The 26,319-nt window shown below is 41.0% G+C and overlaps 4 protein-coding genes across 6 annotated transcripts in view; 1 reads left to right on the forward strand and 3 right to left on the reverse strand.

Moving 5' to 3' along the window:
• The first annotated feature begins 1,453 nt into the window (after positions 1-1,453).
• Positions 1,454-26,317, forward strand: LOC104355841 (EOLA-like protein). Of its 3 annotated transcripts, XM_042807465.1 has the most exons (5): positions 1,454-1,491; positions 1,974-2,257; positions 3,655-3,868; positions 24,399-24,455; positions 26,290-26,317. In XM_042807465.1, exons 2-4 carry the CDS (start codon positions 2,005-2,007, stop codon positions 24,448-24,450), a joined length of 519 nt encoding a protein of 172 aa, XP_042663399.1. In that variant the 5' UTR covers positions 1,454-1,491; positions 1,974-2,004; the 3' UTR covers positions 24,451-24,455; positions 26,290-26,317. The 3 variants fall into 3 exon arrangements, with proteins under 3 accessions (XP_042663399.1, XP_042663397.1, XP_042663400.1); XM_042807463.1 differs by lacking the exon at positions 1,454-1,491 and having other exon boundaries at positions 1,660-2,257; XM_042807466.1 differs by lacking the exons at positions 1,454-1,491; positions 24,399-24,455; positions 26,290-26,317 and adding an exon at positions 19,856-21,889 and having other exon boundaries at positions 1,663-2,257.
• Positions 4,753-6,770, reverse strand: LOC122154847 (heat shock transcription factor, Y-linked-like). Its single transcript, XM_042807461.1, has 2 exons — positions 6,150-6,770; positions 4,753-5,473 (listed from the first exon to the last, which is right to left on the reverse strand). Exons 1-2 carry the CDS (start codon positions 6,654-6,656, stop codon positions 5,093-5,095), a joined length of 888 nt encoding a protein of 295 aa, XP_042663395.1. The 5' UTR covers positions 6,657-6,770; the 3' UTR covers positions 4,753-5,092.
• On the reverse strand, positions 7,327-16,952 carry LOC122154848 (transmembrane protein 185A-like). Its single transcript, XM_042807462.1, has 5 exons — positions 16,530-16,952; positions 15,885-16,061; positions 15,423-15,546; positions 13,634-13,873; positions 7,327-8,180 (listed from the first exon to the last, which is right to left on the reverse strand). Exons 2-5 carry the CDS (start codon positions 16,032-16,034, stop codon positions 8,176-8,178), a joined length of 519 nt encoding a protein of 172 aa, XP_042663396.1. The 5' UTR covers positions 16,035-16,061; positions 16,530-16,952; the 3' UTR covers positions 7,327-8,175.
• TMEM185A (transmembrane protein 185A) overlaps positions 7,327-26,319 on the reverse strand; it is a 35,575-nt gene continuing 16,582 nt past the window's right edge. Inside the window, exon 8 of the mRNA XM_042807458.1 lies at positions 7,327-8,131. The gene's annotated coding sequence lies outside the window, so the exon portion shown is untranslated. The remainder of the gene's footprint in view (positions 8,132-26,319) is intronic.

Consider the following 26,319-nt stretch of genomic DNA (forward strand, 5'->3'; position numbering starts at 1 on the left):
CTTATTGTCATTTCTGGGTCATATTTTTATATGGCAAAAATAATTTGTCTGCATGATGAACCTTCTTCTATGTTCAATTAGGCTGTAATAAGTCTAAGACAAGCGTTCTGGGGGACAGTTCTGATCTCCCTATGATAACCACATTTATTCTAAAAATCATTTTAAAACAAAATAATGCTCCAAATAGAAGACTGCAAAGACTTCTCATCAACTTTTCACTAGACACCATCACAAACAGAAACAATAATAATCTCATCACCCTTTCTATTATGTGAAAATTCTCAAATAACCTGTAAGACTATGCAGAAGATATCCCATTGCCTTTCAACTCTACTGTCAACAAAACACTAACTGTAAGATCCACAACTCCTCTTTATTCAAGACATCTGCTCCAACTTTGCTGTCAGATATCTCAGAAGACATAAGACTTCTTCCACCTGTAACAAAACTATGGGCCAAGACTAGCTTTTCTCTTTTTACCTCATCATTAAATCTCTATTGCCCTCTATTCCAAAAAAGAACTGGTATACTTTCTTGACATTGAGTATGAAGACAAAACACATATCTAACGATCATACAGTGTAGTCCTCCCATAAAAGTTAATTATGTGGCTTTTCAGACCATCAGATTATTTTTTTTTGCTTAATTTTAGCATGCTTGAGAAGCAGGACTTTCATTTACCCCACAGGTATTTGTACTTAGGAGTTAAAGAAACAATGCATGAGGTGCAGAAGTATTGCTAATACTGGCAGTAAAGCAGGAGTAGGATTGGAGCTGGGAGTAGGAAACCAAGTTAGATCTAAATAAAGCAGGTAGTAACATGAAGCTCCATACAGACAACAATAGTTCTTTGTTACCCAAACAAGCACAAGTGTGCCATAGTCTATGACATTGCACAGTGTCAGTGTCCTCCCTCCCTTTAATGCAAAGGAATAAGATTATCTGCATAAGATTCTTCCAAGCTGATTTTTCAAGTAAAAAAAGTTCATACCACTAAAATAATTTGTTGTCTGTATTCTAACCACTACTACTTCTGACCTAGTATGGAAAAAATGTTGTCTCCAAGAAACAGTACAAGGGATTAAAAGAAGGACAACCAACTAGTGTTTGAAAGTGTTTGCATCACTCAGACACATCTGGAGTTGTAAATTCCTTGCTCTGAAGTCCTACCGGAGCTGTTCTGTGGGTCATGGTGCCACCTAGGGGAAAGCTGAGAAAGACTAAGAAACATAGGTACTGAGAAGAGAGCAATATTAAATGAACAAAATTCTTAAAACTTGGCCTAGCTCACCTAACTATGAGAAATTAAGAATGCATATTAAACTTTGAAATAGAAAAAAAAATCTCTTATTTAAGAGCCCAGCTGTATGTTGAGCTGTGGTTTTGTGATAGGATACAAGGTATTTTATAGAGCTTATTTACAATGAAGGGGATATAAACCTTCAGTTCAAAACGCGAACCGCGGGGAGGGCGTGGAGCTGGCGGCGCCAGGTAGGAGGCGGCTCCGGGGCCTCCGCGCCGGGGCACGGGACGGTTGCGTCCCTCCGGCCCCGGGCCGCCCGCTGAGGAGCGGGCTGCGAAACCGCTTCCGGCTCCCGAGCGCGGCCTGCGGGGCCGGGCCGGGCCGGGCCGGGCCGCGCCGCGCGGCCCCGCTAACCAAAGCGCTTCCCCCCCGCCCCGTGGGGGCAGCGCTCTCCGGTGGCGGGGGGGCCGGCCCGCCGGTGCAGCGGCCGCCCCCGGGGCGCTGAGGCCGCTGTTGCCCGGAGGGGCCTGTGCGCGGGGCGCGGCGGGCGGGCGGGCGGCGTTTGCACCGCGGGGCCCCCGGAAAGTCCGCCCCCGCGGGGAGGAGGCGCGCAGCTCCCGTTAGCGCGGCGTCCCGGTGTTGCGGGCAGCTGCTCCGGCAGACGGACGAGTTCGTCGTGGCCAGGGACACGTTTCTGAAGACTAATCTGAGGGTGTCTCTTTGCTTGTAGGAAATAAACGGCTTCTGATGCGAGGAAGACGATGAAATTTGGTTGCCTTTCCTTCCGACAGCCCTATGCAGGATTAATTTTAAACAAAGTCAAGACAGTAGAGACCCGCTGGCGTCCTTTGCTAGCAAAGTACAAGAACTGTACTATTGCTATTCATATAGCTATTAAGGACTGGGAAGATGAAACATGGAAAGCAATTCTTTTGGATAGGTTTGGTATGACACGAGAAGAAGTGCAAGGTTTGTTGGATAAAGGGGAAAAATTTGGCAGAGGAGTTATTGCAGGTAAGGAACCTTGGATTATATTTTCCAAACAAGTTTTCAATCCATTGACGTTCAGTCTAATACACGTGCTTTACATGGTTATGCTTGTTATCACATTGCTTTAACGCTTACTTTAGAGAATTGGTGGTGCCTGAGTTGTGACTGGGGCGGCTATTTCGATTCCTTATCACTGTAAACTGAGGCCCATGAGGAAAGATGTAAATAAAATTTATTCTTTTTTATTGTGTTGGAAATTTGAAGTATCTTTGACCTTTAGAATATTGAATTTTAGTCAGGTTTCAGTTTTTAAAATACACTCACTTCGCTAAACTCTTCAGACTGCAACCTGAAAGTCTCTACAAGAAATAAAATTGATTCGTGCTAACTCATCAGACATTAAGATAGCATAACATTGGTTGCATATTATTTTATTTCCTGATAATAAATGTCAATTCCACACTTACTGCATTATGAGCTTAGGAACTCTTGCTGAAAACATTTTACAATACTCATCAAACGAAGTCATGACGTTGCAGTGCTTTGCATATCATATTAGAATATTACGTAAATAAATCCTGTTTCTATTCTACAAATGTCCCATTGCTGTTGTTACTTGGGCAGTGAAGTAGCTTGGTTCTATGCTAGGATGGAGTGGTGTTCCTTTGCTTATATTATGGTGAAATACAATGGATGTTGATGCACTGTATACTTACAAAGTTTTTATCCAGCACTCATTTTGCGTTCTTGTAGGTATCTTTTGTTATGGCATCTGTTTTGCATTCTCATTTGAATACCTTTAGCTATTCCTACACAACAAATTATTTCTGTCACGTATACTGAAATAATTTTTCTGTTCCAATGGAAAATTGTTAGGTACTACGTAATATGCAGACTTGTAACCTTGGCATAAATTGCACACTAAATTGTGGTGTAAGTATCAAAGCTGCTCTGAGGTTTTTTTTTTAATGTTTCTATTCTTTAAGCAATATAGAAATTCCCTTTTATGACATCAGGAATTTTCATATAGTTTAATGATTTTAAAATGTTAATGCAATAGCGTACTGATAGGAACAGAGAATTTTATTTTTAATGAAGCTGTTTCAAGGCCAAGTGTAGCTCAGGAGTTTTGGTAGCACCTGCATTTCCGTAGATGCAGGCTTCTTTTAGCAGAATCCTAGATCACTGAGTTGTCAGTATTGTAACTGCATGCTTGACCTGTTCTTCACCAACCTCAGTTCAGTCACAGAGGCTGTCTTCTGCAGTGAATGACACTGGTTTGAAGTGTGCAGGCTTCATACTGTGCTCTTCTGGTAACAAATTAGCTCTCTTGTATGTCTTCTGGGAGGCTGACTTTTGGAAAACTTTTCTCTGGGAGATCAAACAGCTATCTAATTTTATATTTTGATTTTATAACGCAGGATTGATTGACATTGGAGAGACATCACTATATCCAGAAAACTTGCCTCCTGAAAAGATTCTGGAGCTGGAGAACAGAGCTGTCCTCAGTAATCTAGAACAGAAATACTTGACTCTTGTTTCAAATCCAAGGTGGCTCCTGGAACCGATTCCCGCCAGAGGGAGAAGAGGTGTGTGGCAGGTGGACATCCCTGAAGAACTGATCCCTTCGGAAGCGTAGGTGTTGCCCCTCGCTATTCTTTTTCCTACCTAAATGCAAACTTATAATTCACAAGTCAGCATCTTGAATACCAGTGAGTTGGATTCCCTTCCAGAGCTAACCATTTGAAAGAGCCAATACATTTGAAAAACTACATCTTGTTTATTTTGCCTCGGAAGAGCAATTTTTGTGACCATTACTGGAAATTATTAATTGGTTTACTACATTCTCCCCATACACATAACTATAAATGCCCTTATTTTAAATACATGGTTGATGCATTGTGTGCCAATTTAAAACGTGTCTAAATACGATACTATCTGTGTGCATTTCCCATTATATGAAGGAGGAGGAGTTTGGAGGACCTTTCAGCAAAATGGTGCTTGAAAGCCGGCTGCCATCATCAAGAAAACATTTGTCTCACAGCCTACTCCTCTCCTTACGGTTGTGGGATTACTGAGCAAGAAATTAGCTAAGATTGGCTGGATGAGGTTTTTCCACAGAGCCTGTGTCTGTAAATAAAAATCTAGTCCTTTCTGGGAGCTTTACCTCATTTACAGCCCAGGTATAGTACATGCGCCTCTGATGGGCGGAGCAGGCTGCAGCTCTGACTTGAGAGCCTGTGTAGGAAGGCCTTTACAAGAAAAAAGGTGCTTGTACAAAATTAAAGGAAGTACTCTAACATTTCTCTTTTAAGATGAAAAGTATTAGTAATTTTTAATTCAGTATTAGATTTTCAAAGACAAGTGTGAAGAGTGACAAATAAGTCATTAATTTGGGTACTTCAAGTGTTTTTTGTAATTCACATCCTGCTTCACAATTAAAATATTTTCAACTTTGTGGAGTAAGGCCCAAGACCAGGCATAGGCACAGCTGTAAAAACAGGACAGGACAACGGGCATAGGCTTTTATTGAAACAGTTTATTGGAACACATAAGAGAGACTCTATTCCCTAGGAACGTGTCCCAGGGCGAGCCCATTGCCTGCAGGGCCGCTGTTGGGACCACACGTGCAGGGGGGCAGCAGGGGTGGGGGGGGGGTTGGCCCAGAGGTGGCCTCGGCCTGGACAGGGCAGGGGCTGCCGCCAGCACGGCTGGAGAGGCGGGAGGTGCCGGCCCTGGCGGAAAGTGGCTGTTGGGCCTGGCCGGCACGGCGGGGCCTGGTGAGGCGGCAGCAGCCCCCGGCGTGCCGGCCGGGCCGGGGCTGCTGTGCTGGGGCCAGAGGATGGAGTTGCTCCCTGCCTACTGCTCCGCAGGGTCGGCCTGGGCCAGGGCAGAGGTGTGGGCAGATGTAGAGGCACGTCTGGCTCGGGCAGCTGCCTTGGCGCGGGCAGCTGCCTTGGCGCGGCCCTTGGCGCGGCCCTTGGCGCGTGCCGTCTTCCTGGGCGCAGGGGTGCACGTGTTCTCCCTCGGAGCTGCTGCCAACGGACCGCTCTCCTCCTCGGAAGTGGTTTCCCACACAACCTCAACATCTGGTTTTCTCTTCCGGCAGCGTGCATGCAAATAATCTGTGTCTGGTGAAACTCCTGCCGCTGTTTGACTGTTTGGGTCAAAGCGTTGCTTATACTCCCTTAGCGAATATGGAAAGTATCTTCTAAAATTTGGGTTGTAGTAGAAGTGAAACTGAAAAACGCAAAGGAAAAGAGTTGCCACCACCTTGAGACTGGAAAACACAAAGATACTAGAGCTAAGAATTTGAACTGCAAAAGAGAAATGTGGCTGTTAAAAAGAGACTATCAGGGGTGGTCTAAACCTGAAGTTCAGACTCAAAGAATAAAATAGTGCTATACAATCCTGCTAAGTAGTAACCAGCTTTGTGTTTCTGCGGCTTGGTAGCAGAGATGTGTAGGATTTTCAAAAGCATACAAATGGATTTAGAAACCCAAATACCATTATTTTTCAGTAACTTCAGTGTGGAATGAACAGGTAGGTAATCATATGATGCTGACACATACCTTCTTGGCCTTCAGCAAAAAAACCCAACAAACTGCACATCTGGTACAGCAAGACATAGCAAATATCAAAAAAAAAAAAAAAAAAGTCCTGATAGGAAGGGACTGTGTTTTCATTGTATGTGTTCAAAGCAATTGGAAAGAACCAGCACGTATTTTATCAGCATTTCTACTACTCAGAAGCGCTACCTCAAAAACTCCTGGACACAAGCTGAGAAACAAGTGACCATCAGAACATTTGCTACCATTCTCATCTCCTAGGTAGTAAAGGCTTACTTAATTGGAACAGCAACCTGTCCCACTAGAATATTCTGAGAGTTAGTTTGCACATAGAGGATCCAACATACCTCCCTAGCTGCCTCTTCCGCTGTCAAGTCACTGTGCAAGCCCAATTTTGGAAAATCCCCCAGCTTTCTGGTGAATCCATGCAGCTGGAGGCAATCAGTGAAGCTTCTCATGTTCTCACTTCCAAAAATTCTCAGATGTCCTCTCCTTGCTAGTACTTCCTCTTCAAACAATTCTTCATGAATCACAACACACTGCCCGTTGTCACCCCACCAAATGGACTCAAACCGATCGCTTTCAACAACATCCCAGAGCTTCTTCAGAAAGCTGAAGCATGCAGAGACATCGCCTTTGCTAGAGCTCTCCTCCGATGAGTTCAGACACTCTCTTTTTGAGCAGGGTTGCGGAGTCAAAGTTTGTGAAGACCCTTCTTCACTTGGAGGGCCAGAGGCAGCATCACTGGCTGCTCTTTTGTCACACGCTGGATGGACAGAAGCAGTTAAGCCTGACGAATCAAATTCCTTGTCCGGAACAGAATCACATGAAGTTTCCAATGAGGAAAGCTCCATTTTAAATTCTTTTTTCTCAGTTCGAGTATATTTTTCAGCTGAACCCCAGCAGCTAGACTACCCTGCCAGACAGCCAGCTGAAAGACAGTGACCAACTGACTGAGTGTCCCAAGGGAGAATTCTTAGACATTGCTAGGACACCCGTGCTGTGCTGCTGTGACATCAGAGAGCAGTGTCTGTTTCCCAGCAACATCAAACAGCAGGGGCAATAGTACTTGCTGCTTTTCATTTACAGATTTTTTTTTTAGACTCAAAAGCCAAGTAATAAAACTGCAATGAAATTTTAAGTGTAATTATAGGGCTGCTGTGCTGAGTTCCAGCCAGTAGCTGGTCCACAGGAAAGAATAGAGGGGTCTGCAGTGTTAGGAAGGAAAGCACCACATCTCTTAAGTTTTTCAGATGTGCATGTTTCACACACGCAAAAGTGTCCATAGACTCTTTGCTCTTAATGTATGCTGACACTAAGGAAACATGATCCATGGAATTTAAGCTACTTAGTGTGGGTTCACCTAAGCACAAAGAACAGCTGCAAGGATGTGGGAATATCTGACATGCTGTTACAAACTACTGGAGTATAGCTTTCAGCTAAATTTCTCCAAAGCACATGAAAGTCCCAGAATCTGCCAAAGGAGGTTTTTCTTCAAACAAGAAAATGCTATACCAACACCAATGAGTTCCTATCTTGTAAAGTTTAATCATTTACACCAACAGTCTTACAAAGTTGGTAATGAAGACCAAGCTATGATGTTTATACCAGCTAACCAACAGCTGTAAAACCTACAACTAGTGTTTCTGGCATAGACTGCACACGCAATGCAAGAGGGAACAGCTTATTAAATAGCCAGTCTAATGGGAGAATGGTGTACATGCTGCTCAAGAATTAAAACATGAAACTGGAAAAGCTACAAAAGCAACACTTAATTTCCAAGCCAGTGCAAATGTTCAAATACTTACATGAAAATTTACATAGCTAACTCAAAAACATCATGTAAGTCGCTGTACATTCTATTTCCCCCCACCAAAAGCTTTCCAGTCTTGCCTGAGAAATGCAACACTCCTGTGCCTCTGTGGTTAAGACAATGATTGTGGCTGAACAGGAAAAAGTAGTAAGAGATAGTATACTAAGGCATCCCCAAAAAAGGATTTAAAACAGACATGGAAATCAAGTGTATATTTAGGACCTAAAAGACACCTGGAATAGCACAGGCATTTCATACAGGATTTTTAAAAAAATACTTTTAGATAATACTTATACTGTACAGGACAAGACTTTTAAACAATATATTACACTGCTAAAATGTTCATATAAATACTATACAGGCAAATGTGTAGCCAACCTGTTAGGAAAGACCACCACATATCTATGGGAAAAGCTCTCAGATTATCTTCAAGATCTCCAATTTGTGTAATCCAAGCCACTGATTCAGCCATACCTATTTTAAAGTAATTGGGACAAGGCATGAGATGAAATACATTTGTCTGTTGATTCCCAGTTCAAGTTTAATATGCTACTGTCATCTTAATCTGGCATATTGAAACAAAAAGGGGCCCAAACAATAGGCCTCAAACCAAAGTTGACTTCTGAGTGAATTCCCCGACCAGCAATCAGCATCTTATCAGCAGACTGAAGCAACCAGTATCTTATCATCATGAAAATGTAACCCTGGGAACAATCCTTGGGAACTATAATTAAACAATAGGAAGTAACTATAAATCCCAAATGTAAAGAAAAACAGAAACTCCTCAGACATGCCCGGATCCTGGCCAGATCCGGACATGCCTGAGTGAGGCATATCAATCTACCAGATATCTCCTGTGCGTTTTGTTTAGACTTGTTTGTTAAACTGTATAAAAGCTGGACCCTCTCACAGCAAAGACGGAGACCTCACCTACGAGTGGACGCACTGCGTAGGACTTCCCAATTGCCGGGAAAGGCTCTGCGACCCTTCGCTGTGACGGGGCTCCCCAGCTGATGCACGGGTCTGGATGATGGTAAAGTATGAGGGCAATTGGTGATGTATCTTTCTTAATCACTATAGCTAGCTTTAAATAGTAATGTCTAGGTGCATTACCTTGCTTATTCTTTCTGCTATTTCTACTATAGTAAAATTTCTATTTCTACTAAAGTAAAATAAGCCTATTTCTTTAGCTTGGTGTCTGTGTCCTTTGTGTTAACCCCGTCAATTGGCAAAACAAATTTGGCGTCACGGACAGGATCAGAACAAAATGTCATTTTTTAAATCTAAACGTAATGAATCAGCTCCATCTGAAATTCCTGGATGGGAAGACCTTCCTTATAGTTCACTGGCTCTTGAGTGGGCTAAGGTCGGAGGACCATGTGAACAGTGGGAAAGTCGGATAAAAGAAGCTGAACCACTGGATGTATTAAAATGTATCCAAAAATTATCTATTGAAAAAGGAAAAGAAATTGTGTGTTCGGGAAGACGGGGATGGGTTTTGTTAACAGCATATCGGAAACAGCACCAACAGAAAGAAAAACTGTTGTTAGAGCGCTCCCACATGGAGCGACAGATGTGTGATTTGCAGAATCAAATTGTAATGTTACAGTGTCAAAACAAGTTGCTTGCCGATAAGTTGGATACTTATCAGACTGTAGCTGAAAGAGCTGCAGTAAGAGTTGCACAGTATAAGTATAAGAAAAGAAGGGGACGCGTAAACCATAGGAAAGTGCATGCTGTGATTGCAGAAGCAGGGGTACAGTGGGATCCTGACAGATGGGATGGAGATATTTGGGATTCTACAGGTTCTGATGAGGCTGGTTCCTCAGATGAACCTGTGGATGTAAAACCAGTGTGGAGATGGAAAATAGAATTGGATACTAACGGGCAACAAGTAAGGAAGGATGTGATTGAAGATTATACTCAGCATGAAATAAATGATATAATTGAAAGATTTAAGCAGAGACCAGGGGAACCCCTGCTCTCTTGGATGGTGCGTTTGCACGATCAGGGAGCAGCAGGGGTAACCCTAGATCCAGAGGACTCTAGGAAGTTTTTAGTTTTGAGTTTTGACTCCTTTGTGCAAGATGCATTCCGAAATAATCCTCAGGATACAAATTTGTTAACCTTGGCTGCCCGGGGATGTAATAATAAATACCCCACAGAGAATGATTGGCCAGGTGGGGAACGTCCCTGGTATACTTTGCGAGATTGTATACAGCGGATGAAGGAGGAAGGGATGAAATTGGCAGTCTTTATAGGAGACCCTGACAGAATGATGCAAACTGCCTTGTCTGTCACTCATAGAAACCGATTGATTAAAACTGCCCCACCAGCATATAAAAATGTAATAATGACTCTCTTAATTAATGAGACCGGAAATCCCATTGATGAAATAATTGAAAAAATACAGCAACTAGGTGATCTTGGAGAATGGGGCCCCCGAGGAGGCGCAGGAAACCGAGATACTCGGGACAGCCCTAAAGGAAATGAGAACAGAGTCTCTCGCAAAGAAATGTTTACAGCTTTACTGAAGGATGGCCTATCTCATGAAAAGATTGATGGTGTTCCAACTAACGAGCTGTGGCAAATATACAAACAAAGAGGGCTGAATAAGCCTAGCAGGAGAGTGCAGAGTTCTGAAACTAAGAAGCCAGGGGTAACTCAGCCTACAGCACCTCCTCCTGAGCCTCAACGGGACTTCCTATCTGCACACGGTGGGCCCTCCGTGGGCAGATCAGTTGTTCCGGGGAAAGGGGGGATTGGGAGCTGTATTCTGATTTATACCCCTGGAAGGAGACTAGGGAAATTGTCCAGCGTAGTAAACAGGAATGAAATTATGGCCGAGCTCCAGTGCAATGGGCACGGAAGGACCAACGGCCCCATGCGGAGCTCCAAATATTTTGGAAAAACCGGTCCTCACAAACAGTAAAAGCCTTAATTGACACAGGAGCGGAGGCCTCCTTGATATATGGTAATCCAAAGAAATTTAAAGGACAACCTGTAATCATTACAGGTCTGGGAGGGAAACAAATTGAAGCTGTACAAACTCAAATCGAAAAGAAAATAGGAAACCTCCCAAAACGACTGTATTCAGTCATGATTGTCCCCATTCCTGAATACATAATCGGAATAGACATTCTGAAGGGACTAACTTTGAATCTCCCAGACGGTCAGTACCAGTTTGGGGTGAAAAATCATATCAGTATTAGAACAATTTTAGTAGGAAAAGTAAAAATGCCTCCTATACAGATTCCTGCTGCTACTGAATTAGTGACTATGAAACAATATAGAATTCCAGGAGGGCATGAGGAGATATCACAGACAATTAAAGATTTATTAGATGCAGGAGTGTCGAAACCAGTTACCACAGCTTGGAACAATCCGGTATGGCCTGTCAAGAAAAGTGATGGGTCATGGAGAATGACAGTAGATTTTAGGGAATTAAATAAACACACCCCACCGCTTGCAGCAGCTGTACCAGATACTATTACTTTAATAGAAAAGGTTCAAAAGCATTCAGGGACTTGGTATGCTGTAATAGATTTAGCTAACGCCTTTTTCACTATCCCAATTGCAGAGGAGCATTGGGACCAATTTGCCTTCACCTGGCAAGGAAGACAGTATACCTTTACCAGATTGCCTCAGGGATGGCTGCATAGTCCAACCATTTGCCATCGGACAGTGGCTGAGCATCTGGATAAGATAAAATTGCCTCCTCATATGCAAATAGTGCATTACTTTGATGATATCCTAATTCAGGGAAATGATGAGAAGGAAGTACAACAAATACTTGAACAGGTGGTAGATCATATGAGACAGAAAGGTTGGGAAATTAATCCTAACAAGATTCAAGAACCATCCCAAACGGTAAAATTCCTAGGAATTCAGTGGCATTGTGGGCATCGGGAAGTATTACCCAAAACTCGCACAATTATTGATATTGCCAGTTTTGAAAGCAATTGTGAAAAAAAGGGGATCCACCTCAAGTCACCAGTGTTCATGGAGATAAAGGGTTTGGATCAACTAATTTCAATAACGGAGCTAAAGTATGGGTCCAGAGTTCAAGCGGACCTCCTGAACCAGCTGAAGTAATAGCCACAGGAAAAGACAATACTGTTTTAATCATGAAACCTGGACAGGAAAAATGGGAATATGTTCCTGCGACTAAATGTTATCTGCGAGAATAACTAGAAGTCTTAAGATTCTATCTTTTAGATCCTGCTAAGATGGATTTGCCTGTGTATCATCATGGTCCATTTGGGAAAGGCTTTCACACCAGGATGGCCACTGGAAGGTCCACGAGAGACACCGCTTAGGTGGCAATGGAAAAATGCAACCAAGACAAGACAACAGGATGATGTCCGATGCAAAGCCAATTCTGCCTGTATCATAGCCAATCTTACTTTCAGTACTCAGTATAACGAAACATGTACATACTGGTGGCCTTCAGGACCAGCATCACGATGGAGAGATCGTGGACGTCTTTTTGTAACCTGTCCTACAGATAATTCAAATGTCACTATATCTAGTACTTAATGGCTAATAATGAGCTGTTATGGAGAAACATATTTAAGAAATGGATTCCTCAAACCCATTGGGTCAAATTATCGCCACAGACAGTGCAGTGCACAGATTTATTCTGTGCTCGTCAAATAAGCCACTACAATATTAGCCAACCTGAAGTTATGTGTAAATTTCTAGTACTGCCTGTAATTTTTGGGGAAAAAACACCCTTTGAACCAGAATATTGGCTGCCCCACTTGGAGGGAGACTATATAGACTCTAGGAATCGAACCCATAAATTAGATTTGTGTACGTCCACAGCAAATGGTTTATTGTGTGGACAAAGCTCGCGGTTATATGAACCATGTTTATTGGAACATTCAGTGAATCTGTGTAAATGGACAATTTTGCCCAAAAGCTTTGATATGTTTGTAGAAATTAGTGCTAAGCATGTTTGTATAGTAACAAATGATAAAAATATTATAGAAATGTATAATCTAAGTGCTCCATTTTCGGGATGCCTCAGAAATGTATTCTATCTCATCTGGCACGGACAGATGTATACTTTTTATTCAACGCATGAAGAACGACTAAACATGTACTGGCATCCCCAAAGCTTAGGACTTAATGGAATCAGCTTATCCCTGACTCCACTGAAAACCATCATGGAACAATCAGAACATTTGCGACGACACCTAGAACGACGAAATAAAACTCTGTCAGACTCTGTGATACAGACTGTAATCACAAAGAATCAGCTAATGTCGCTAGCTAGCCAGATGGAAAAGGAGACTGCACACCACTGGTGGGACATCTTTACTGGATATTCATCCTCTGCAACCCAAGTGTTGAATTTCTTAATACATCCTCTTGTAATATTGTTAGTTATCATTATTATTATTACTTTATATAATTGTTATGTATGGTATCGTATCAAACGGATAGAGCGAACATATTGGGCTCTTCCAAAAGGGTCGTGATCTTCACTCATAAGTCAAAGGACCGATTGAAACAAAAAGGGGCCCAAACAATAGGCCTCAAACCAAAGTTGACTTCTGAGTGAATTCCCCGACCAGCAATCAGCATCTTATCAGCAGACTGAAGCAACCAGTATCTTATCATCATGAAAATGTAACCCTGGGAACAATCCTTGGGAACTATAATTAAACAATAGGAAGTAACTATAAATCCCAAATGTAAAGAAAAACAGAAACTCCTCAGACATGCCCGGATCCTGGCCAGATCCGGACATGCCTGAGTGAGGCATATCAATCTACCAGATATCTCCTGTGCGTTTTGTTTAGACTTGTTTGTTAAACTGTATAAAAGCTGGACCCTCTCACAGCAAAGACGGAGACCTCACCTACGAGTGGACGCACTGCATAGGACTTCCCAATTGCCGGGAAAGGCTCTGCGACCCTTCGCTGTGACGGGGCTCCCCAGCTGATGCACGGGTCTGGATGATGGTAAAGTAGTCCCAGTTCAAGTTTAATATGCTACTGTCATCTTAATCTGGCATATCAATGTTTAATTTGGGAGGTGGAATCACGTATTTTCCAGGACTCTGTGTAATGACCACTCCAGTCTTTTTTCGAAACATTGGTGCAATTTTTGGTGGTTCAGGCAGTGGTGTTTCTTCTGTTTCCTCATTATCTTCATGATGAAGATCATAAGAAATATTGCCATATTCTCGTAAGAATGGGAAAATTTCAAGCAGAAACTGGCAAAAGTCTTTGCGAATTCCAAACCACCCTAAAAAAAAAAAAAAAAAAAAAAAATCACTTCACATTACTGCAGAACAGAATTAATTAAGTAGGCAGACTATGCAATCTTAAGTTCTCTTAATTGTCTGCATATGAACAATATAAAATTTGTTAGTGCTGCTTCTCCGTATGTTATTTATACCCATCATACAACAACATTACAGTTCAGATCATATACAGATACACATACAGAACATATACATGCATTACATGGCTCTGCATGTCTGCACGTGCGTGTCTGTATGTGTATATCCATATGTATAAATTACAGTTATACTACCACAGCAAGAATCCATTTCACTTCACTTGTCAAGCACTGCCAAGTCACATCAGTACACAGAGAAATAACACAAAAGACTTTGCATCTCAAATCAAAGCAATCAGTGCCACATGGGAAGTCATTCACGCCAACTTCTGTTTGATCCATATAAGTTACAATACCAGAGAGAATGTGATGGCATAAGCACACACAGATTAGTAAATGTATGTATTCAGTATTCCCAAAATACTTTTGTTGTTAGCCAAATATCATGCGATGCCAGGAGTACCTCATCCTTGGTGCTACCTGTGCTAGATTAGAAAACAGTACACACTGTGTGTTTGTCTTGTATTTTGCTCTGAGGTTCACTTTGGTGAACTGTCTTTTTTAAAAAATTTACATAAGTATTGATTAACCCTACAAAAGATAAAATGGACACACTTGGCTTTCCCAAAGACTAACCTGGCCATAAATTATCAAGGGCATGCATTTAAAAAAATAAATACCACCAGTAAATTTTCCATGCAATAACAATATAAAAGTAAACTAAATATATAGAGATAAGCTTCGTCATGACCCAAGAAAGAAATTCTCAGTGTACTTCACAATCTGACCAAAACTGAAATGAGTTTATATAACAAACATCACAGCTGGTTCATTCAACTCTGAAAAATCCTAATGAATTTTACTGCCTTGTCAACAAGGAACATGAGCTGCAACACGGATGGGAAGAGCTACTCATCTGAACTGGTTCAGTAACATGAGATGGCTGAAAGTGCAAATGCTCCTTTGGGCAGTACTAGTGATAATGGGGACAAAATCCTGGTAAATCTACAGTGGCCACTCAGGCAACTGAGGTTACAACAAAACAGCAGAGAACACTATTTGGCCAAAGAGGAAAGAGACTACTAGTTCAGCCTACTAGGACAAATGCTAATTAATTTTCAGAACCCAGAGTGGAAAGATCCAGTCATGTCCCGTGAGAATGAAACCCATGGAAATAAGAAAGGGTAAAAGGCTAAGTTACAATTAAAATCCCATTGAGATTTCAAGCTGAGCCCAAGCAGAAGTCATGCTCTTACAGGAGTAAGAAAAAAAAGCAAGAGGCACTACAAACACTGAAAACTTACTAAAATGACTTGAAAACAATAGTAACAGACACATCTGAATTCTTCCATGAGAGAATATATACAAAAAAGCCCTTTTTGAAAATACAGTCTTAATAAATTACATTTAAGCCTTGAGTTTCAATCTATTTCCATGATTTTTAAATACTTACAGTGATTTCCTCCTTTTTGTCCGAATGTTGTTGCCATTAAAGTTATCAGTGAAAGCCAGAGAGGAACAAATATGGGTATAAAAGAAAAAGAATTATGCCCATCCAGTCTGTGTACTAGTAAGATCTAAATGGCAAAAAAATTATACAGTGTCAGTTTAATTGCAATACCCACTTTCAAGCTGCTGAAAACAGAGGCTGATCTCAGACCTTCAGCTTCACATAACTGTGAAGAAAAATGGTCTCCACAGAAACACGTAGTTACAGTTCCAATGTGATGCATATTTTACTCAAAAAACTTTAAAGAAACACAGGATTCTTGTTTTTCTTTCATATCTGCTGCTAATGTCTTATTCCAAAACAAAAAGCAGTGTTCTCATTTTAGTAAGTTCAAAGAGACAGAGCAACTTCATCACTCACTGAAAAAAGAACAAGATGCCTAACACTCGTCACGCCTTTTCCTACCTCAAATGTGAGCAGTGGAACTACAATTGTCATCCAGCTGACAGCCATTGTTATGTGTGTCCTCCTCTGCTCAGCAATCACATCCATAGAGCGCAAGAAGAGAACAGACCATACAATGTAATAGAGCACTACTAGACACAGAAAGGACATCAAGATCCACAGTGGAACACAAACAACCTGAAAGAAAGAGAAATTAACTGCTTTCCTCCCCCTTGACAGTGATACATTCTTATCAGTTTGATTTCTTTCAGGTGTGGGGTTTTTAAATAAAGCAAGTCTACATATTAAGTCTAAACAAGGAAAAGAAATCTAATATAATCTCTGGCAGAAAAGTTTCACAAATCATATGCACCATTATGAGCAGTATCAGCTCTTTGGCGTTCCTCAGCTTTGTACGCCCCATCAAGCTGAAACAATTTAAACTTAACTCAATGTAGTTCAACTCTCCCCCAAAGGATGAAATGACCAAAGAAGAGACTTTGTTTCCCATGACCACTGAATGAAATGCCAGACCTTCCGTGAAGGCTTGTTAAGCAAGCAAAAAAGTGATTGTGGACTCTGATCATACATTAACTGTTCCCTATAATAAATATCTTTATGAAATTCAGCATTTAACCAAGGATAAGAACAGAACTTGTTACATACAAGCCATGGCCATCTGATGATCTCATCTAGTCTGAGTGCAATAAATATGAACTGTAGAATATTGACTGAACACAAGATTTCCAGCTAGAAAAAGAAAAAAACATTAGTTAACTCTTTGCGTGATAAAGCCATTTCCAAGATGAGCGAAGAATCTGTCAAAGGACTTTTCTAACTCCGTGCTAATCACTGCAATACAGAACATCATTTGCATTTACACTAGGTATTACTAAGTACCCCTAAATTTGGGAAGCTGTGATCCCAACAGAGTAACTGTAGAAGCAGCTGTCCCCTGAGGAAAGACCTTCCTGGTATTAAAAAAAAAAAAAAAAAGAAAATCACTACCTGCAACACTTAGAGTGATTAGAGAAATAAAAGCCAAACTAATCAGACTGAAAACAGAAAGTTTAACAGTCCCAGATCTACTGGGGGGGGGTGGGGGGAAATACATTGAATACTGGAAGATAACATCCAGATTCATTCATTTACATGAATTTACATGATACATTCATCTGTATAACAGAGATATTTGAAATTACACTGAAGACACTTAGGTTATGAGGCTATACAAAAAAGCAATACTTCTCATTAAAAGTGTTAATGAAAGCTTTCTGTGTGTTCTCCTTCCCACTAGGAGAACTAACCCTAAATGATACTTTTTTTAAAAAAATGAAGTTTGTGTCTAGCTTGAACAAAGTAGAACAATGAAACAGACTTGGCAAGATTCCTCCCAAAGTTTATGGGCAGCCCTACATGGGTAGGAATTTCAAAGATCAGAGAATTATTATCTGAAAAGACTAACTGAAGCTCTTAAGTTAGAAACATTTTCCAGTTTAAAAAACCCACAGAGTTATGTAGGGCATCTTTGAAATATAGTATTTCCCAGAACACACATACATGCTTTTCACTAACATATGATTGTTTACAACGAAGGGGATATAAACCTTCAGTTCAAAACCACTTTGATAATTAAGATATTTTCAGATTTTGGACAAAATCAGCTTATATTTTATTTTAATTTCTGCTTGCTGATGTATTAGAAATTAGGTTCATTTGACATCTTGATTAGTGATTAAAATAAAATATGGACCACTCTAGTATGCATTTAGACTAACACTAGAATTAACTGATCGGATACTGCTTTATCTTTAAAAGTATGCCTAAGAAAAAGTAACACTTCATCTAAGTAGTCATGCATGATGAAAACATTCTGTGTTTCCTAATGGGTACAATAGAGAAGTGGAGATCAAGACACCTGAAATTTAAGAGAGCATGTAAGTCCATTATATATGAGAAATTCCTGAAAACAAAAGAAAATGCAGAGAAAGGATGAGATGATGTACTTTAAAATACAACCTAAATATTCGAATTATATATATGTAGGAAAAAACATATATATAAAAAAGCAACCACATATAAAATGGTTATTACTGCACTGAAACACACAAAACTCACTAAAGTAACACACACACACGCTTACTAGAAAGAGCAAGTCAGAAGTTAACCATCTATTTTTAAATCTTATGTAGAATGCTAAACACAGTTTTAACCATAGCACAGCAAACCAATCTGTTCTAGATTTGGCTTTTATACATTTTTCTAATCATCATGATGATAAACATGCACATCAGGTCTATACAGGCATCTATACACACATATGTTTTATAAGTTTCCATTTTATCTCTAATATTTTTAGACAGCAAGAATAGAAAATCAACCTGTATCAGCTAGAAGCAACATGTTTCCTAGAATTCTTTAATAACGTTCTACCCAGTAGTGTAACAAACCATTTATTGGTGCCTTCTCTAACACAGCCTATATTGACACCAATATTCCAAAACAAAACCAAACCAACCAATTAAAAAAAACTCCCACCAAAAAAAAAAAAAACAAAAACAACCCAAAACCCACAACCAAAAAAGCCAAGAAGAAACAGAACCGGATTGACCTCTGATGTGAAGGCACTTCTTTCAGGGAAGATAGTTTTTGCCAGTTAGTTCACTAGTTTGAATTCAGAAAGAAGAACTACATTTTCCATTTTTAATAGTGTTTTATCAGTAGCCAAAAAGTAATGCTTTAGTGACAAAAGAACATACAGGACTAGTTTCAAAATACATTTGTTTCTGCACATGGATTCTTGTAGTTCTTGCCAGGAATATCTTTTGTGATTAACTCAAAATGGTGAGGCAATTCATTTTCTCCTCTTTCTTTAAGTGTCTCCTGATGAGACAGGATCAAAAGGTACTTAGCCAAACACAGTAGAAATTGTTGAAGAATTCGTAAGCACTGTACATGTTATATAAGGTAGATGTTACTAAGGAAACAAAAGAAGTAATTCATATTTTAGTTGCCACAGGTAGCATGAATTTTCCACATATTAGAAATAGCTTTAAATGATCTTTCAAAACTTCCAGCAACACCTTGCATCTGAAAACATTAAAATGGAAATAGTTATAAAGCTGGATGGACAGCATCAATCAGATGAAGTAAGGATACCTACCTCCTTTATAGCAGGAGCGCAGACTCATTAAGAAAAATGTTCTCAGCATTTTAGAGGGCATGAACCCTGGTCACGAACCCACAGCCGTACAAAAGTATTGATCAGTCTTTATCTTTAAAAATGTTTTATGCAGCCACATACTGCATTCAGAGTTGCCTGTGGATTGGACATAATAATCAGCAGGGGAAGGAGAGCTCATCACTACAAGCTCTCCTTCCCCTGCAGATTACCTCAGCATGAAGCCACGTATCTCAATCAAAAAAAGATTGCTGTGGAAAGCTACACAAGATGTTTCTAAATCAGCTAGCTTGGTGTTCAGCCTATAGTTACAACCTTCTTTTAACCTTCAGAAAAGCAGAAGGACCAGGATGGTCTCTGAATATTAGCAGCCTTACAGTTTAGAAATAAATCATTAAGCAGATAAAACTCACCAGCAGACCTGGCCTGTCTCACGCTCACATGCCTGCTGCCCAGTTCAAATACATGGAAAATTCAGCAGCAAGACCTGATGTAAAAGAGACAAGGCAGGACACTGTCCATGTTGGGGTGGAGTAGGGGGTTTAGGGTATCTAGCACATTGTATACTACTGAGAACCACCCTTCATTCAAAAAATAGTGCACATAGTGGCACCTTATATGCATATTTAGCTGCTTTAAATAACACAGAAAAATAGGCATAGCTGCAGTAAGCAAAGACATTTGCCTACCAGAAATCTTTGGACTGCACTTACATAAGAGCTCCAAATCGTAACGTCAGTGTTTGGAAAACTTTTTTAATCATAATGTAATATTCTGGAGCGAATAACAATATTTCCCCTTCTTGTTCCAGACAAGTATGAAACCCAGGCACTTGTGGCAACTTTTGAGGACTATGGATACCATAATGTCAGAGACTAGAATGCAACATGAATATCACCAAAATAATATTCTAAGTAAACAGAGACTCACCCAGGTATTACGTATGTTCTATTTTCTTTCTAAAATAAATTATCACCCAGTTAAAAAGCCCAGTAATTTGCAATGAAATGGCTGAAAAAACTAATCTCCGATGGAAATTTAGGAGTTCAACTCCCATGTTAATAAGATCACTGTTGCTACTTTGTATCACACCTGGACTGCCTCACTACCTGTGAACTGCTGGCTCGCCCTTCCACTGCATACCCTGCAAAGCTATGTAGGCTATATTCACAGCTTCAGGGGCATCTTCAGTAGGAATATGACTAAACACATGTCCCTTTGCCAAAAATTTCTATGTATATACTCCAAAAAAGTTAGTGTCTCCCATAAACAAAGGAAGATCTGAAAAGAGTTTTTGAAGTTCCCACCGAGGCTGCAACTATGTGACTAGAAGCTGTTTTAAATGTTAATTTGTCTGACCCAACAAAATGGATCCTTCTTAAATATCTCTCTCACAATTCATCTTTGTCCAGCTTCCATGTTTCTGTATCACCCAAAGCACCTTCTAAAAAGATGTGCATGCAGATATTTTCAGAAGCCATTTATTCTGTCTGTATTCAAGCACTTGAAGTTAGAAGGCACTCAACTGCTTGAACAGAAGAAAGCAAACAGAAAAGAACACCTAGCACAGTCAAAGAACAGCAGATTTATTTGTAATTTCTGGCAATGTGCCAGAAAGTTTCCTTGAACTCTTTGTCCAGTAAGTGTATTTGTTCTGTAGAAAATAAATAATGCTTTTTAATTTGATTTATGGAGCTAATTGTAAATTGAGAAAGCAAGACTTATCACAGCAACACGCTTGATTTTCAAATGTCATTACCTTCATTAATACTGGTAAACTAAGGGCAAAGTTTTCCAGCAAATTTTCTTCTGTACAGAAACTGTGATATAGACATGAAGCTATATACATTAAATCAGAAAAACTTCCAGCATATTAGCTATTACATACCACTATACAGTTACTATGATATACCATTACGAAAAGCAGTATGATTGACTGCAAACAAATACTGGAAGCTAATGCTCACACTCTACCTTATATTTTCATGTTGTTTATTTAAAAAATGAACAGTGCATATGTTCTTACATAAGACCTGTCATATACACATCTGTTATGAAAACATACTGAAACTTGCATAAGAGAAAATTTAGCATGTATGCATTTCATTCTTGAATAGCACTCTGATATACAGCTGCATTTTTACCACCGAGCTATACACACTGAGAAACCTCATTAAAATATTTCTCAGACACAGGAAAACTCTACTATAAGTAACCAATGAACTATGACTACTGATTATTTATAATGCCAAAACTTTTGACAAGGATAGTAACATCAGTGATGTGTTACAAACTAGAAATGTACTCTACTTGTGGGGCATGTGTGAGGTATGTGTAAAAAAAAAAAAAAAAAAAAAAAAAAAGATTCACATTTTCAGAAAATTGTTCAGGAAACACAGTGTTGCAACAAATCTGGAAATAAGAGAATCATCTAAAGAAACTGGAGATATATTTACTAAAACACTTATGACAGTAATTTCTCACAATATATACAAGGAAATACGTAACAGCAAGGTAAAATGCAAGTATTTTAGTTCATCCAAAACTTAGAAGTTCTTTATTTGGGTATAAGAGTAATATGAAGCTGGTTTTCCATCATGCACTGAGTTTTTGTGAATTAGAATATTCGAATGAGAGACAGAGTAAAATTAAGGGAAAGGTGGCAAACTGTAGAAGGTTGATAGAAGTCCTTAAGGTGAAATTGCTGCCAAAAGGATAGAGAGTCACAGCATCACACTTCACATTGTCTGAGGTTCTAAAAATGCAGGGAAATGCAATGGATGTTCGTATGTCAACGTATCCCAGCTTCTCACGAATGTTTTCTATTAAATAGTGACCACTCAAATAATTGTCTTGTATTGTATTTCATGGATTATTAACAGCTGAAATTTCAGTTTTGACCTCCAATATCCTGGAACATACTGCACCAAATCTTTACCCACTTCTGAAATGAGCTGTATCTGATTGAGTACCTTGACCTGATTTTGACCCAAGATATCCCAGCACCTATTGCTGCGTACTGAATCATGCAAAATCAGGTACTAGGAGAATTTGACAAGAAACACGGCAACGCTTGCCTTTCTAGATGAGATCAGACCTGAGTCCTTATAAATGATGTACTAGGCATTGTTTTAGCTCCACAGAAATCAGTAGCACATTCTGTAATTGGAATTATGCAGTCTTTATTCTATTAAAACTAAAATTAGGGACAGCTGAAAGTTAAATTAGAGACACTAACATGAAGTATACTTTACAGAAGTATAGACAAAACTTTTAGAATTTTCTGCTATTGAGATCATCATCATGTGAGGTACTGTGCCAAGATTAGATAATTTGGGATTGGTGTTAGCATGTGAAAGCCACAGTGACCAAAAAAACAGTTACATTCGTGTAAGATGTCAAGCACAAGATGATCATCTGCAAAAATCAGAATTAATTTTCTTTTTCATACTCACTACTGTACACTTCAAATCATTATCTTATATCCTGCGGGAACCTACTAAAGTCACTTTACCACTCATCACACACACAAAATTTAGGTGCCACTATAAATTGTTTTTAAGACTTTCAGTGAATGTCACAATACATCAGACAAGGTTTCTACAAACCAAGCTAGCTAGCTTTCTGGCAGAAAATTTTCAACATAATATTTATTCACTGTTGGTAGTAGCACACAGGTCTTGTGCTATTTACATTTTATTTAGAACTGTCAGACTTGAGATTTTAAGTACCTTGGAGATTTTTGCTTAAACCAAGAAAACTGTATTTTATTTATGGGATGAAACACATGATACAAATCCTGCTACAAGTTATATGATCCTAGAACAAACCTAACACTTACTTACACGACATAAAAAAATTTTGGCCTATATTTTCCCCAAAATAAGTAACCCTCACATAAACTGTAATTATGCAGTGGAAAATTACCAAAAGCAAATACCAAAAAAAGCACGAAAACTCATTACAAACTTGCAACTAAACAGATTCAACAGGTTCTTCAGCTAACCATGCGCATCTAGTAAGATGGAAAGAGCTTAAAGCCAAAGACCATATAAAATAATAACTCTGTAAAAAGCGCAGTGACCTTAAATTCACGTCATCTGTTAATTACTCTTGTTATTATGGCAGGAATGACGCCATTTGGAACATTTTGAACAAGATATTGGAAATATCCTGGGGAAAAAAAAGGACAATGAGAGCAGTAGGAATTTCAGAAAGTGGCGATAAGAAAAAAGTAGGTTTCAACAGTTGAAGTCTATCAGCCATAAAATACTTCAGAATACACAACATACACTGAAGGCATATTTGAAGTGTACACCAAAAACAGCTATCATAAAAGCTATCTGAAGTGCTTATCATCAGAAAAGAATCATCTAACCATGCTGTCCAGTGCACTTACATAGTACTAAGGTTACAGGCAAGGTTTTACTGATAAATACCTGTTATTCACAAAGTCATAGACCTGAACATAAAAAAAACAAAACAAAACCAAAACAAACAAACAAACAAAACCCACCACAAAACAACCTCCTTAAGCTTACCTTCTGAAGTTCTTCTGCCTTTGTTAAGTAAAGATACAGCCCATCTCTTTGTCAGTGGAATTCTGGCAAACTATTTTTCTCTTTCCACCTAAGTTCCTGCAATTGTTAACGTAATTTTGAGATTCCTCATGATTGAAAAGTGTGGTTCAATAGAGCAGAGGATAAATTCTAAATCACTAAAACCAGTATTCAAAATCAGGATTTTATGTTGGTGATGGCTGTAATATTTACCCTTTGTAAATATTACTAATTTGTCTTTTCCATCTCTCCCACTTTTCTTCCTCTTGCCTATCTCTCCTTACTTCTACTGCAAACTCATTCCTTTTTTTGTGAATGTTCTCTCCTCCTTTCTCTCCTCCCTGCTTCCTTTCTTTAAGATGGTACATGCATAGAAAAACTCCCCAAATACTTCTCATATTTATAACCCTCAACCGATAGATGTGGCTCTACAGGAAAGATGACTCTCCTTTGACTTCTGTTTGGATACAGATGCATCTGCATTTTTTATCTTTTACACCTGCAGGAATTCAGGCAGGATCTCAGCTGTTTGACTTGCTGCATCAGTAGCCATTTTCACAGTCCCTTGCTATTCAGCATTAGGGTCTGCCTTAATAAGGTCACTTTATTTGTTTATGTTAGAAATTAACTCTGTTGAAACATGTGTGCACCAAGATAAAATATATATTGCTTATCCCCTTAAAACTGAACAAATACAGGGGGACCATACATCTATTTGAAACACCTTCTTTTACAAATCTTCCTTTACTGTGAGGTCTCTTCATTCAATAAATCTTCATTTATTGTGTTCACTAGGCCTTCACGTACGGTTCCAGGGATGGCCTACCAGGGATCACAAGGAGACTAGCACAGGTAACACCTCTGTTGTGAAATAGCTGTTCTGTTCAAAACACTTGCATTAGAATGGCAAGGCATTGATGCAAAACCTACATTTCAAGTAAGCCAAAACACTGATTCAAAATGTATACTGTTGCTATTTGAAATGTACAAATGAGATTCTCTGTTATAGGTAGATTAAGGCCAATCACATCCAAATATGGATTAATGAATCTTTATTAAGGTAAGAGAGCAAATGCAGCGCTGGGGTGGCCGAGGAGTCGCAGCTCCGTCCAGGCTCACCAAATTGTTTAAGTTTCAAACCCCCTTTTATCCACCCAGCTGCCGGTTTCAACACCTTCGGCACGCCTCCTGGCTTCTTCTACAATCTTCTTTCTTCAGTCCTGTGGTCACTACACCTTGTCCTTCAAGCCTGGGCCAATTTGCAGCTCCTTTGTCTTTTATGGCTCAGTGGTTTCAATTCCTCTCTTATCTCAAGGACAAGGGATACCAGAGATGGCCCATTCTGTTCTTTCTCAATCCATTGCAAAGGAGTTACCGCCCTTTGATATGGACCATCTGGTGAGCATCCCAAGAGGGGGGGCTGTTGGGTTGGTGTTTCCTCAGATCAATTCCCCCCTTTTCCCAGTAGTAAAGTCTTTTCTTAAAATTTGGATCATTGTACTAGTAATAACTTTAGCCTAAGAAGTAATTTTTAATTACTTTTAGCGAAAGCAAAATTCTTCTATTACTTACCACGTTCTCCACTTGGGGAAATTCTGTCCAAAATGAGCTATTGGCCAAAGAAATGTAAGGGAGGTAAGAGACCACTGAGTTTTTAAGTGCTAAACGGCTTTTAGTTACTTCCAGAGGCAGGAGGCCCTTTGCACACCCCTCCAGCTCCGGCGCCAGTGCCGCGGGGAGGGGCCGCCCACCACAGAGCTTCTGCTGCCGTTTTACTTTCAGGGGACTTGGATGGCGAGCACCGTCAGACCGCTCCTTACCAGCGCCAAGACCCACTGGCGGTCGCTGCACCGGCCGCTCCGGCGGCGCACCCCGGGGACACCCCAGCTCCCTCCTCCCCTCAGCAGCCACCAAAACACGCCCCGGGCGCCACGCTCCCACCACCCTCACTGCCCGGCGGGAAGCTGGGGGGGGCGAGACCACCGCCCTTTTCGCGGGATAACCAACAGAAGGAGAGGAAAGGAAAAAAAAAAAGGCGAAAACCACAGGTGGGCAGGTGCCGGCCTCGCTACCCCGGCCGCGCAGAGACGGCCCCGCCCACAAGCGGCGGCAGAACCGCCCCGCCACCCGCCTTCCCCCCGCGGCACCGAGCGGGACGGCAGCGCGGCCGGCCGGCCCCGCGGGGAGGGCGTGGAGCTGGCGGCGCCAGGTAGGAGGCGGCTCCGGGGCCTCCGCGCCGGGGCACGGGACGGTTGCGTCCCTCCGGCCCCGGGCCGCCCGCTGAGGAGCGGGCTGCGAAACCGCTTCCGGCTCCCGAGCGCGGCCTGCGGGGCCGGGCCGGGCCGGGCCGCGCCGCGCGGCCCCGCTAACCAAAGCGCTTCCCCCCCGCCCCGTGGGGGCAGCGCTCTCCGGTGGCGGGGGGGCCGGCCCGCCGGTGCAGCGGCCGCCCCCGGGGCGCTGAGGCCGCTGTTGCCCGGAGGGGCCTGTGCGCGGGGCGCGGCGGGCGGGCGGGCGGCGTTTGCACCGCGGGGCCCCCGGAAAGTCCGCCCCCGCGGGGAGGAGGCGCGCAGCTCCCGTTAGCGCGGCGTCCCGGTGTTGCGGGCAGCTGCTCCGGCAGACGGACGAGTTCGTCGTGGCCAGGGACACGTTTCTGAAGACTAATCTGAGGGTGTCTCTTTGCTTGTAGGAAATAAACGGCTTCTGATGCGAGGAAGAC

The sequence above is a fragment of the Tyto alba genome, unplaced genomic scaffold (assembly GCF_018691265.1).
Source record: "Tyto alba isolate M040663 unplaced genomic scaffold, T.alba_DEE_v4.0 Super-Scaffold_5, whole genome shotgun sequence".
NCBI lineage: Eukaryota > Metazoa > Chordata > Aves > Strigiformes > Tytonidae > Tyto > Tyto alba.